Source organism: Pinus tabuliformis, chromosome 9, assembly GCF_031772625.1.
Source record: "Pinus tabuliformis cultivar Carrire ecotype Pingquan chromosome 9, CPIR1, whole genome shotgun sequence".
NCBI classification, from domain to species: Eukaryota; Viridiplantae; Streptophyta; class Pinopsida; order Pinales; family Pinaceae; genus Pinus; species Pinus tabuliformis.
The window spans coordinates 1,010,710,430-1,010,725,331 of record NC_142307.1 but is presented as its reverse complement, the minus strand read 5'-3'; the positions used below and the strand labels follow the sequence as shown (position 1 = coordinate 1,010,725,331).

The window sequence follows — 14,902 nt, the reverse complement described above, 5'->3', positions numbered from 1 at the left end:
GATAAAGAGAGAAAATTCAATTTTTGTCTTTCTTTCGTCCTTCTATATCTTTACTTTCCTTCTTGCTTCTTGTCCTTTCTTCCTTGATCGAATGAGTGAGTGAGTCTCCAAATGAGGTCGAATGGTCTCTTAAATATAGGCTCTCAAGGAGGATGAATAGCCCTAATTAGGCCGACTTCTTCACTGGTAGGTTGACTTGGTCTTGGAGGTGTATTTTGACACTTTTGACTCAAAATAAATTCTTTCGACTTGTTACAAAATGCCCAATAGGGTCTAATCCATATGACAATGACTCTTGACTCTATGACAAAACCAGAAGCACACAATGGGTGCTTTGACCTAGAACAAATTAAACTTGAGCATGAAACCCATGCTATAAAAATAACAATAATAATTTTTCTTTTTCTTTTTACATCAAATACATAAGATTAATAGTACATAAAATATTATGAAGATAGAACATAGTTACAAATTTCAACGTTTTATCCATAACACAAACAACAAAAGTGTAATACAAGTTTGGGATGTTTTCCACACACTATTTGGTACAATGAACACCACCAAATCAATATTATTGAGATAGAGCTCTCCAACCTCAAATGGTGTATTTTGTTATTGTTGAGGAGTACATTTCTAGGTTCTAGAATTTGAAAGAAGACAAACTTACGATTGGTGGTGAAGGTAAAGAAGATCTTGAATACATCGATCTTGTTCTTAATAATCTCTTTCCTACATTAAAAAGATTTGCTATCATTTTTTACAGCATTATGCTTTTTCTTCCAAATCTAGCTTCTCCTAGTTTAGAAGATGTATATTGTAATCTTGAGAAACATGGGTTAACTATCTCCCTGGGAGCATGCCTGCACTAAGCCTACACTCTCCTTATGTACACAAGGGTCACTAGGCAACACTTTCAAGTTTTCCCAAAACAAGAGGCCAATATGCTTCTATTGCCATAAGGAGGGACCTATATTCAAGAACTATCACTTTTGACCTCAAAACATTGAAGGTATTTCTTGGCAAATTGTTAGAAATGATGGTCTATTTATGACAAGTATAGTAAGTTCTCACACTTGCTTGTGCACACTACTCCATGGTCTTCTATCTCCACTCAAGAATGGATTGCAGATTCTAGGGCTACTAGACGTATGAAAAAACATCAACACCTCCTCTTTGATTATAGGGATCAACATAATTGTGAGTGGTTAACAACTAGTGATAACTCCACTCTACCAGTGTCTGGTTGTATTTTACAAATTGATAGTTTTTTGCAATGTTCCACCGAGTTTCCGGGACGGGGAAGCGTGGGAGCAGGGATACACACAAGGGGGGCGTATATAAGCAACCCCAAAATTTATGGAAATTTCGGGGAAATGGGGGGATGTCATAGTCATAAAATTTTTACAATTATAAATCATTAAAATTAATATATAAAAATAAAAAAATCCCAAAAATATGTTAATAAGTAAATAGAAAATCTTAATAATTATGAAATGTACTTCTAAAGACTAAATGTGATCATCATTTCGTATTAGATTATTATCATTTATGAATTATCATTTGTCATTTTTGCATTGGAAATCCAAAAGTAAATTACTAAATTGAATCCATCATTTGACATTATGCAATGTTCCATCTCAATTCATCATTTGGCATGATGCAGGTAACATCTAAATTAAATTCATCATTTGACAATTGAAATTATGCAATGCACATCAAAAACGATAAAAAGTAAATTCATCATATGACAATGACATTATGTTGAATTCTAAAATAGCCATAGAATACTAAACTAAAATTAAACATATAAAGCACTGAGTAGTGAAATACTAGTAAATTTCTCAAAAAGTACTATATTTTTGTGTTTTAACTTAAGTTTTAATATAATATAATTTTATTTTTGTTTTAAGTTTTAATATAGTCTCATTTTTTAAAATTTTATTATATATTTAAAATTGCATTTTTTTTTTTAGTTTATACAAATTATTAGACAAAAAAATGGGGTGACACATATGTGTCCCCACTACATCCCCCCGTCCCCCTTACAAAGGAGCCACGTTTCGTTGCCAGAAAAATGTCCCCCCCTCGGAGTTTCCCTGAGTTTCCCCAGAAAGGGGATGTGGGGGAAATGTTTCCCCGTCTCGGATCTTGGGGGAGCGCGGTGGCGCATCCCCCACCCTGGGGGACGCATCCTCGTGGAACACTGGTTTTTTGTGCAAATAGATGGGTTGTTAAAGGGAACAAAGAAAATTTGAAAGTTGTTGCTTCTGGATACCATAATGAAGCCAAACACGTACAAGTTGAGGAGGTGTTCTCCACCTCGAGCTTCAAATAATTTCATTGCAATTGTGGCTAATGAGCATGGTGAAAGTAAGCTATGGCAGTTTTGTCTTAGTTGCACCAACTATGGAGCTTGGGGGCACATGAGTCTTCTTCACCTCACTAAAGGCCTTCCAAAAATCGACCTTCCCAATGGTGTAGGATGTGTAATAGTTTAAGAACCATTGGGAGCCCATTCCAAAGAACAACTCCAAATAGGTCTGCAAATGCTTTGAGTTAATACATAGTGATATTTGTGGTCTTGTGGTCACTTCTTCTCTTGGGGCAACCAAGTACTTCCTCACTTTTATTGATGATTTTTCTCGGTTTCTATGGGTAGCTACTATTAAATTCAAGAATGAGGTGTTTACCAAATTTTAGGAGTTGAAAAAGCTTGCTAGAGCTCAATGTCAGTGGAAGATCAAGTGTATCTAGTGTAATGGGGGAATATATTGATAATGCCTTTCGTTAGTTTCTTGATTCTCATGGCATCTTTTGGCGACAAAATGTTCCTTTTTCTCCTCAACAGAGTTGTGTGACTTGAGTAGAAGAATAGGTCTATCTCCAATGGAAATGGTCTATTCTATGCTTCATTTTCACAAAATGAAGCTTTCCTTTTGGGGTATAGTGGTTGGTTGTGTAACATTTATCATTAATTGCACACCTCCTCATGTTGTCTTTGGTATGACTCCTTATGAGCGCTTACATGGGCAGAAGCCCTCTACTTCATATTTCAGGGTTTTTGGATCAAGTGCTTGGGTCCACTTGCCTCATGGAAGGCATGCTATACCACTTGTCTAATGTACTCCTTGCTAGAGTATGGTTGGCTATAATGAATCGCTTCAAGGGGTTATTGTCTTTATGTCCTTGTCATTCACTGCGTGATTGAGCATCATGAGGTTATCTTTGATGAGTCTATTCCTTATGATTGATCAATGTCTTTTCCTTCACTTATTTCCAGTGATGATTATCAGCATGTCTCCAAGGAGCGTGTCTCCTCTTTTTCAATAGAGTTACTTCTTGATGATTCTCAACGTCTTGTAGTGGATGTTACCACCTTTTGTAGATAGTTGTTGGGGACTTTAGACTTGCTTAGCCAAGCCCTCTTCTATTTCATAGGTTTCTTCTAGCCTTCCCTTTATCGACAAAGATATATAAGCTATGGATGAGCCTTCTTCCAATGAGCGGTCTAGTAATGAGCCCTCTTCCAAAGAGTAGTCCAATGATGAACTCTCTTCAGATATGTAACGTAATGGTATCCACTTCAGTGATGACAGATTCTGCTTAGAGTTGCTAGTGTTGGATGATTATGATCCTAATACTACATTAATGTCATCATTGCTGAAGTGGGCTGTTGCCATTCTTACCAATGCTTCCAACTTTCCTGCTTGGCCTTCTTTGCGTCAGAGTGACCTCCATCATGGGACTTTATTTCTGTAGGCCCTCTTGTGCTTGATGAATATGAGTTTGTGTTGCAGAAGATCCTTTCTAGCATGTTCAGTCCTACTGTTGATCGTGAAGGCATTCTGTATTTAACATATTTCTGCTTAGCATTGATTGACAATAGACCTCTGCAATCATATAACAAATTGAGTAGTAATTAATTAATATATGAATAATGATGTTACAATGAGCCTTGTGACTGTATACTTATATGTATTGATTGGTCACGAGGTGAATGGATGTGTGCCCTTTGACCTGTCATTAGCCTAATTATTATTATTATTATTATTTTGTTTATTACACGTTCTTTGTGAGTATTGTATGGCTTTTGATGACCCTGGCTTAGTAATCATTGGAGGGTGGGGTGGGGTGGTGTTATGGTGGTCTTTTGTGATAAGATATATATGTAATGTTGGGTCTATGGCCCCTTGTTCAACTTAAGGCGGGTGTTGATTTCTTTTGGCTACTCTTCACTTATGGCCATGTGCCAGTCCACTTTGTGGGTAGTTGAGGCTCTTAATGAGTCAATCTGTAGGTAGTAGCGGGTAGTTACATCATTATCACACTATTATATTTCATTCTAATTTAGGATAAGGGTGGCCTAGCGTTCTCCTTGTGGCTAGTGCCTTAACTTTATGAGAGGAATAAATACACCACATCCCTCATTTTTACAATCATCACATTCAAGCGTGCTTAAACTTTAATCATTCTTTTCCTAAGGGCACATGCATCATTTCACTCTACTTGTGTTGCACTCTCTTGAAGCCTTTTTGTAGCATTGCTATTTTTTATTGGTTTAGGTTTAGCTGGAGAATTCACTATAGATCCTCTATGTTGTGATTCCTAACAGCCTATTCTTTATAGAAGCGTGGATAAGTAGTCTTCAAACCAAAGTTTGTGGTGGTAAATTGAATTTCCAAATAAGTGCGGGAACAAGTCCTGATTGTTGCATGTAAAGTGAGTCTTCATAATATCTCCTCAAAACGATGACTTTAGTTTTACCAAGCTTACCTGCTACTCTTTCTCGTTGTGAAAGAGAGACAAATTATCTAGCTGTTTCTGAAACCTTCTTGAGTTGAGCATGAAAATGTAATATCATCAGCAAAAAGACAGATGTGTACAAATTTATTTTCACAAAGATACTACAAGTATTTGATGTTTTTGATGGCAGTTTTTAAGAACATGATTTCTCATGAAGTGGAAGAATTGGCTGTTCAGTTATAGCATTACATTATGTAGTTTTAGAGAATACAATTTCAAAATGCAGCGAGTTAGGCAAGAAATATTATTTCTGTTAAACTTTGGATGCAAAACCCTTGATGGCCATGTTGTAGTATCTTGCTTTGTTAAAACCAATTTGTGTCAAATAATTTTCAAGTGATTCAGTATATAAAACCCTGTTTCTGACATTTTAGTCACTTTGATTTATTTTCTGGGGTACTTTTCAGGCAATTCTTGGTGGTACTATCCAGGTTCCCACTCTAACAGGAACTGTAGTCCTGAAGGTGAAATAAATTTGATTGGTCTATTATCAAATGACAATTGTTGATAATATCTTTAAATGCAACTGTTCTTTTTCTACTTGTGTGCTTATAACATGCTGGCCGTTAGCTAGATTATTTACATGTAGTTGTATATGCTATGCTTGTAGGTTCGTCAAGGAACACAACATGGTCAGAAGGTGTCTCTGAAAGGAAAAGGTACAAGAAGAATCAAGTGATTATATTTTATATTTTCAAGGGTTTCTCTTAGTAGATTGATACTCAAAATTCTAAAGAATGAGATTCAGGTTTTTTTTTTTTTTGACTACATTTCTTTGTTTTGGTACTTGTGTTTTTGATGTAGTAATTTTAATAGTTTTATTTTGTAACACTTATATATGGAAGTTTTTGTAAATGTATTTGGTTGTCTATTTTTAATGAGCTCTTGTTATTGCGTTTTGTTGGTTTAGGCATCAAGTCAAGACATTCACACCATTATGGAAACCAATATGTACATTTTCGAGTCATCATTCCAACGTAAGTTTTTCCGTTGCATTTTGTTTTATGCAGAAATGAAGTATAGAGTTTCATTTAGTTTCAATATAATTTCTACTACCCTAGATTACAGATGGAGAACTTAATGTATCATATATCCATTGTTTTGGACCAGAATATATTGTAAAATGTAATATAATTTGTTGTTAGAGCTGAATGTACTTACTACTACCTATTTTGATTATTTCTTGTTTGTTTAATAAGTGCACACTTTCAAGACTTAGTCATGAGCATTGATCTTGATTCTCTACTCCAAACTGTTGAAGGGGTTAGAGAAGTGGATGAGAAGTTGCTTCTACATCATTTTGACGAAGCTCTTCAGCGTTGACTACATCCTAAAAGCAATTTAATAATAGTGGTAAAAAGTACATAATAGAGTGATGGCTTTGCTTTTAAGTCCATTGTACTGCCATGTGTTTCTAATAAATCTGGGATTGTCACTGTTGAATCAAGTCTGAATTTATACCATCCACTGCCATAATCATCCCCTAGAAGCACCCAACCATTTAAGTGGGTAACATGTGGCTCCAACTTGAAAATGGGTGCTCTTCTTGGGAGCACCTGAGAATAACAGGATCTCGCCAAAACCAGTACCAAGTAAAATCATTAAGCCATTGCAACCACCTCATCATCTCAATTGTGCAGTGTCCTCTTCCTCTGTGTTTGACCATCATCCAAAAGAGTGGCACATCAAATTTTGAGCACTCATATGGTGGGAACTTTGGGAAAGGTGTATTGAACCACGTATTTCCAGTAACTTTTCCTTTTACCGAGACAACCTCGACGCAAAATTTCGATGGAGCCTTGCTTCTTTGGGTGGTGTTGTCGCACATAATGTTTAGGCACCGCGACAACGGCTCAGATCGGGGCTGTCACACTGATCCCCAATCTCTCCGTTTGAGTTGTCTCTCAATAGCAGACTAAGGGGGGTAGACCCTATGGAAATGGAATGAAGGAAGATTAGTTGGGAAACGACCAATTTGGGAGACACAATTAAGCAACCAATACTTGTTTTAGATTGTGCAAGATTTTGAAGGATTCAGTCAGATTTGAGAAAAATGATACCGGTGCCTTGTGGAGTCAACTATCTTGCGAAGGAAATAAAGTCCAAGTAATGGATGAGAAACTGTTGCTGAATGATTTGATTATCCTATATGCAAATGCAAAACTTAAAGCTATGTGAAATGCAGGGACTTGGTCAATTTTAGTTTATAATGCATGTTCTAAGCAGTGTTTCACGGGGATGTGTCCCCCAGGGTCGGGTGCGCGTACCCCTACCACCCCACGCACCTGGGACGGGGGAATGTCTGGGGAAACGTTTCCCCATGTCCCCCTTTTGGGGAGACGCGGGGAGACGTTTCCCCAGTGTGGGGGACGCGAGTCCCCAAAAGGGGGACGCATGGGTGTCCCCCCTTAAATTTTCTTGTAAACGATGATTGATAACAGGGAAAACCTAGTATTTGACTATATTTCCCTACTAATGCTATGCAATTCATGGTAATGTTAATTTCTTAAAGTAAAAGTGACATTCTCCTTTATTTTTCATTTTCATCCTTTTACTTAAATTTTTAACATTACCATGAAATGACTCAAGAGGTTTGCGAGTGGTTTCGACCTCATTGGATCTCATATGGAGAAAGTAGAATTTTAGATCTCACTCAAAATCCAGCAGACTTAACAGTTTTTCAGGAATTCAGGATTCAATGGATTCCAATGGTTCCATTGCTTTTTGTCATGTACAAGGGGGTATGGAATTAGTATTTAATCAAGAGCACCAAGCCCTCTGTGTATTTTTGAGTGACTTTTAGACTCATCACTCCACTATTTTTGAGTTTTAGCTGTATCAATTTACTATTCCAGACTTTAGATTTCGGTATCTATTATAGTCTATTTTTCTTAGTACTAATTAGATTCTAGAATGATGAATTTAAATTTTAAATCAATTTAGAATCTAGAATGATGAATAAAATTTATAAATCAATGTAGATTCTAGAAGTGAATAATGGATAATGAATATGGATTAGAGTATTTCATTATTGAATCTCGTGGTCTATGGATGAATCATGTATGTATTAGTAAGGATGATGAGTATGGATCAATGTATTTCATTATTTAATTCAAATATGTATGTATTATTGTATTTATGCTTTCATTATAGAATATGAATGATATATATATATATATATATATATATATATATATTAAAAAGGAAAAAAATTATATACCCTGACGTCCCCCCGTCCCCCCTAAATTTCCCTAAAATTTGAGGGTACTCCCACACGTCCCCTTTGTGCGTCTCCCCGCACTTGCATCTCCCTGTCCCGATGTCTTGGTGGAACACTGGTTCTAAGTTTGATCCCTTAATGAATCTTTTGTCCAAACTTATGCTTGGAAGTAAAATTTTAGTGTGCAAGAACTAGCTTAGTGTTAATTTTTCTTAGGGCAACATTGTTCTTTACTATGATAGTTGCATTTCTTTATAAATACATTAAGTTCACTTCATATCATCATTACATTATTCAGATCTGCACCATTATGCATCAACTTGTGCAATAACATAGAAAGAAACAACATCACCATCATCATCAATGTCGCAGAACATCAAAGGAACAGTAAAAGAAAGCATGCACACATAGAGACACCAGGATTGGTTCGAGAACAGGGCAAAACCCACTATGGGGAAAACCCCTTGCAAATCTTCTTCTTCTTCTTAGATCGTCATCAAAAGTTATAGCAGAGAGTAAAATGATTCATCACTTTATCTATGTAGCAAAAATAATAATGATATCTATGAAACAAATCTTAATCATGTTAGGAATTAGAACCCTTATACTGATGGAAGTAATGAGCTGTCATAAACTGATGTCGACTGAAGTATACTGTTGTCACTGTGTCGATCACTGCTGAGTGTTGTTGTCACTATGTCGAATCACTGCTGAGTACTGCTGTCATTGATCACTGAGCCCAATACATATAATTGCAGCGGAAACTAACAAATCAGATCTACAGATCTACAGATCTATATAACAAAAGAGAGAGACTTAGATCTACCTGATCTGTAGCAGAGAAATCGAGATCCACTAATTTGTAATAGAGAGAACCAGATCCACTGATCTGTGACAGAGAACTAGATCCACTGATCTATGAAGTCAGCTGATGCCGAGATGCCAAAGACCCTAGATCCAAAGTTGGGTCGCTCTCATCACCATTGTCTGTGAGTGACTGAAAACCTCAAAGTTGCACTCATACAAACAATATCTGAGTGACTATAACTGCATAGTCGCTCCCTGGGGGTCTTTGTGCTTGCAACTATGGCCCTGAGCCACAGTCGCTCTCTTGCCAGGCTATCCGAGCGATTATGATGGCAAGGTCGCTCTATGGGCTTCCTGGTGCGAGTGACTAAGGACCAGAAGCCTCTGAACCCAGAGTCGCCTGCTTTGAATTGCCTCCGAGCGACTATAGCTGCACAGTCGCTTCCTTGCCCACTTTGAGCCGGCAATTGTGGTTGAAAATGTTCAGTTCTATGCTAGCGACCGAGATCTCGAATACCCTAACTTAGAGTGAACCTTTCGCCTGTGATCTCGGACCCAATGAGGACTTCCGCCGATGAACATGTGTGAGCCAAGACAAAGTAGAGGAAGAAATAATAGCATAACTTGAGTGTTTCCAAATGAGCTTGAGGTCTTTTCCTTTTATAGGCTGTCTTGAGGGTTCACTTGGGGTTAAGACTGACCCAAGAAGTTACTCATGTGGTTAGGGCTGATCCATTCCATAATATATGTGTGAATAAGATAATTCATAACTTAACTTCCGCTTGACCAAATCAAGTGATATTTAGGTCGATTTTGGTCCTTTGGAAAAGAGGAATATGATGCAATCATTATCTCGGTCATTTGAGCTGTCCAAGGTGGAATTTTACTGCAATTGCAAAAATTAACACTTAGTATGCAAACGCAAAGTGAAATGATGTACTTGTGGAAAGAGGGCCTAAAATTATTTTTAAAATGTCTTGAGTGTTTTTTAACTTGAGGCTCAGAAAAATGATGATCTTAATGTGAAAGCAAATACTTATACCAACAATGTGAAATATGAAGCTTGCACAAATAATTACTAAAATATACAAATGGAAACCAATGTAAAACGCTGGAAATAAAACACTTAATATTCAGAAATCCATTTTTATGAGGTACTCAATCAAAGATTATTAGATGCATAAGTAAAATTAGATTAGTCCTACATGCATGAGCATGTAAAAACAAATGTACTTCAGAAATTAAACTAAGTGCTTAAACTCAGATTACATCAATGAAATATCAGTCTAGTAATCTGCTCTTAAAACAAATGTCAATGCCAACAATATATTTTAAACCAGTGGTCCTATTATCATGCAATATTCAGATTTTTTCTATGTATAACAACAGAAACTTCACATGACAAACTAATAACTAACAATTCAGAAAATTTCCGAGTTTAACTATTTTTGATCTACTGATGCATTTGATCAAAAAACTCAGAAATAAATTACTGAAAAGCAGTGAAACAATGTTCAGAAATTTGTCAATTAGCATGCAAAAAAGTTTCTAAAAATAATTCTATTTCTGAAATGCACTGCAGTAAAAGATGTAAATTAAATTTGCTGCTAAACTTCAGCTAATTGAAAATCTATGCCAGTATTAGCCTTGCTTTCAATCAGATAAATGAAATGAGGAAAGGTTTAGAGGATGTGCACCAGTCAGCCCTTAGGGGCTTGAAGACACTTGGAGGCAAGCTGCTCAAGTCATTGAAAATCTTCCAATCCAAATGCCAAACTCCGAAATTTTTTGTTAAAAAATTGTTAAAATTTTTAGGGAATTTTTATGGAAAAAATTAGTGATGAAGGATGGTGAAGGAAGAGAGGTTGAGAGGGGAATGATGGAGGCCGAGAAGGGGAGGCTGTAAGGCTGGAATTGAGGGCCGAGGAAGAAAGGGAAAAGAGTAGTGAGGGAGAGGAGGAGTCGTAAGGGAGATGGAGGGATAAGGGAGTAGAGGCTGCCGTGAAGGAGAAGGAGGGCGAAGGAGGCTGAGAGGGAGAAGGAGGAGGCCGAGAATGAGGGGACCGTAAGGCAGGCTGAGAGGGAGGCCGCAAAGAGGGAGAGCATGTGAGATAGAAGGAGGGAGGCCATGAAGAAAGGGGAGGCCAAGAAAAAGAAGGCTGATATGGAGAAGAAAGGGGGTGGAGAAGGAGCTGGAGATGGCCTAAATTTTTTTTTGCTCACAATCCTCTTGAAATTTCTCTTCAACTTGCAAACAAAATGGAGATGCCCTTCAGAGGCCTAGATTTGTCTCCAGAATCCACAAAAATCACCTGCAATCTTCGGATTTGTCCCTGCACAAACAAAAAATAGAAAACCCCAAAGCATGTATATACAAAACTGTGAAATACCCAAAACCCCAATGAATTAAAAAATTTGATATTTACAAATCTACAATAATATTCTACAGATCTAGTAGATCTGCAGATCAAAGCTCTCTATTCGCCAGATATAAACAATTTTGCGGAAATTTATTAATAAACTTGAAATTTTAAAGAGGCACAAGCCGAAGACAAACCTTGCAAATAAATATTTTGTAAGATGACTTAAGAAATTAAAAACAGTAGGCCCTTTATATTCTATAAACTGAAAGTCAGTTGGTCCAGCTGAAGACTTCCCCAAACACTCAAATCCTGAATGATAACTTTTGCACACTTATATCTGATTGTTAGATTAATAGAGATTCAAAATGATCATAAAATCATCAAGAAATACAGATTCCTGCTACTTCTATCAAATCAAAATGATATTTTAAAAAACCAGAAATCTGTGCAAGATACCTGTACACAGATCAATCCTCAAAGGCTATTATCCAACAAATAAAAATAAAAATGGCAGAGTATTGAGAGCAATATTACCACATAAATCTGAAAGAGAAACACCACGGTCAGAAACCCCAAAGTCTTTGCGTTTTATTAACCAGAAAAAAGTTACAAGAGCTTTCTTAGAGCAAGTACACAATTCAGAAACTGGGTCCAAATAATAGAGAGAGACCTCTAATTTATAGATAAATTCTCCAATGGCAAGTTGGCTTGATCCCCGTTAAAACAATCTCAACCATGGATGAAGATCAAATGATCTTTTACTCATTGCCGTTGGAATAAAGTTACTTTTTGATAAATTCGACTTTCATTTTTAATTTCCTTTTAATTAACTCAAAAATGATTATTTTGAGTTAACTGCCAGGAGGTTGAGAGGGAGAAGGAGGAGGCCGAGAATGAGGGGACCGTAAGGCAGGCTGAGAGGGAGGCCGCAAAGAGGGAGAGCATGTGAGATAGAAGGAGGGAGGCCATGAAGAAAGGGGAGGCCAAGAAAAAGAAGGCTGATATGGAGAAGAAAGGGGGTGGAGAAGGAGCTGGAGATGGCTAGCATAGGGCCTCCAAGGCCTAATTTTTTTTTTGCTCACAATGCTCTTGAAATTTCTCTTCAACTTGCAAACAAAATGGAGATGCCCTTCAGAGGCCTAGATCTGTCTCCAGAATCCACAAAAATCACCTGCAATCTTCGGATTTGTCCCTGCACAAACAAAAAATAGAAAACCCCAAAGCATGTATATACAAAAATGTGAAATAACCAAAACCCCAATGAATTAAAAAATTTGATATTTACAAATCTACAATAATATTCTACAGATCTAGTAGATCTGCAGATCAAAGCTCTCTATTCGCCAGATATAAACAATTTTGCGGAAATTTATTAATAAACTTGAAATTTTAAAGAGGCACAAGCCGAAGAAAAACCTTGCAAATAAATATTTTGTAAGATGACTTAAGAAATTAAAAACAGTAGGCCCTTTATATTCTATAAACTGAAAGTCAGTTGGTCCAGCTGAAGACTTCCCCAAACACTCAAATCCTGAATGATAACTTTTGCACACTTATATCTGATTGTTAGATTAATAGAGATTCAAAATGATCATAAAATCATCAAGAAATACAGATTCCTGCTACTTCTATCAAATCAAAATGATATTTAAAAAAACCAGAAATCTGTGCAAGATACCTGTACACAGATCAATCCTCAAAGGCTATTATCCAACAAATAAAAATAAAAATGGCAGAGTATTGAGAGCAATATTACCACATAAATCTGAAAGAGAAACACCACGGTCAGAAACCCCAAAGTCTTTGCGTTTTATTAACCAGAAAAAAGTTACAAGAGCTTTCTTAGAGCAAGTACACAATTCAGAAACCGGGTCCAAATAATAGAGAGAGACCTCTAATTTATAGATAAATTCTCCAATGGCTAGTTGGCTTGATCCCCGTTAAAACAATCTCAACCATGGATGAAGATCAAATGATCTTTTACTCATTGCCGTTGAAATAAAGTTACTTTTTGAGGAAATTCGACTTTCATTTTTAATTTCCTTTTAATTAACTCAAAAATGATTATTTTGAGTTAATTGCCTCAAAAAATTGATTTTGACTTAATTACTGTGGCCCAAGGTTCCAAAATATCTTGAAATTTTCAATATTCCCTTAATCGAAGACCTACAAAAATTAAAAACTTTAAAACCAACGAATTTTAAATGTTGGAGGATTTAATTTTTCCTATGACCTAAATTAATTAAATTTCTAGTTTTAACATTTTAATTTATTTTGGCCAGAAAATTTAATTAATTGACTCGTGAGAGGATTACTAATTTTTCCAACCCTCTAATACTTTAGCATTATAGCTAAAATATTTTTCACATGAAATATTACATTTCTAACCCATGAAAGGGGAACACCCATTCGTTATAGACCCTTAACATTTACCCATTTCTACGACACAAAATATGATCTAGTAGACTAAGTGACTTATAATAAAATAATCTAACCAAATAGTTATAATTATTCCCAAATCACTTTTACAGAGACTTGATAAATAACATGAGAACTCATTTAAAATCTTGATGACAGCTTTCACCCTAGCTTTGGGGTGACGCTGAAAGTAAAAACTCTGCCGATCATCTGTGTTTAGAAACACACATGAATCGGTGAGACAAAAAACCTCATAGGATAAAAATTATCATTAGAAAAATAAATTTACCTAGGTTGTTACATACATTTTCCTTACTAAGATCATTTACATCACAAAATGCAGAATGGGTTTACAAAACTCTAGTGTACATATAGCTGATAATGATGAATTTGTGGATCATTGGAATATTTGGACATGATGGAAATCCATGCGTGAAAAAATGTACATCTATGGGGTAGTTGACATGGAGTGGTCAACAGGTGGTTTATTCATAGGCAGCAAAAACAAGCCTGTTCCCTTTATTCTTCCGCCAGTCTTCTAGATCACCTGTATGCCTGGAATCCAACTTCCTATCCTCAATATTTTTTACATTTGCAAGCTTCTCTTCATGTGCATTTGGGGTACAAAGGAGTTGGCTTTCTGGGTTATCAACACTGCCTGCGAAGATTGAATGATTGAAGCATTCTTTCCTATTTTCACTACATTAGAATCTGTATCTTGAATTAGGCCAGCATCACGATCAATCTCTGTTAAGGAAAGATTTTCACATGAATTTGCTAATTGATTTCCATAGAGAACTATTAGGTCACTGTCACAAAGTTTTGAATCGACATTATGCCCAGCTTTATCACCAATATACTCCTTTATGGATAGGGAACTGGAAATATTGACAAACTCTCCATATTCTTCCCTGTTTGTGCAAGTGAAATGAATTATTGCCTGAAAATGATCTCCCTTTAGATCTAGGCCATTTTTATCATGCCAACTCCTTGCCCTTTTATCCTCATCTCCCAAGGGACCAACAATGGAATTTGTCACATTTGGTCCATCAAGAAATGCCTCATCATCAAAAACTGGTGGCCCGTTAAAACATAGTTCATATGACTTGATTCCATTTATATCTGTCATATCTTTATCAACCAAGACTGTAATAGAACTGTCATCAGATTGACATCCTTTTCCTTCCAGGGGAGAGCACTCAACAACTTTTACTATCATTGTGCGCAACAACAACTCCGTCTTTTTCACCTTCAAAATTTGAGCTGTCAAAGATAGGGTTACCTTCAAAAT

General features: G+C 36.3%; 1 protein-coding gene across 1 annotated transcript in view; it reads left to right on the top strand.

Annotated features, from left to right (window-relative positions):
* The window catches only part of LOC149152141 (chaperone protein dnaJ GFA2, mitochondrial-like), a 240,918-nt gene that overhangs the window by 209,839 nt on the left and 16,177 nt on the right, over positions 1-14,902 (top strand). The window contains exons 15-17 of the mRNA XM_089439251.1: positions 5,211-5,267; positions 5,414-5,462; positions 5,714-5,780. Of these exons, the coding sequence (XP_089295377.1) occupies positions 5,211-5,267; positions 5,414-5,462; positions 5,714-5,780 (173 nt within the window). The remainder of the gene's footprint in view (positions 1-5,210; positions 5,268-5,413; positions 5,463-5,713; positions 5,781-14,902) is intronic.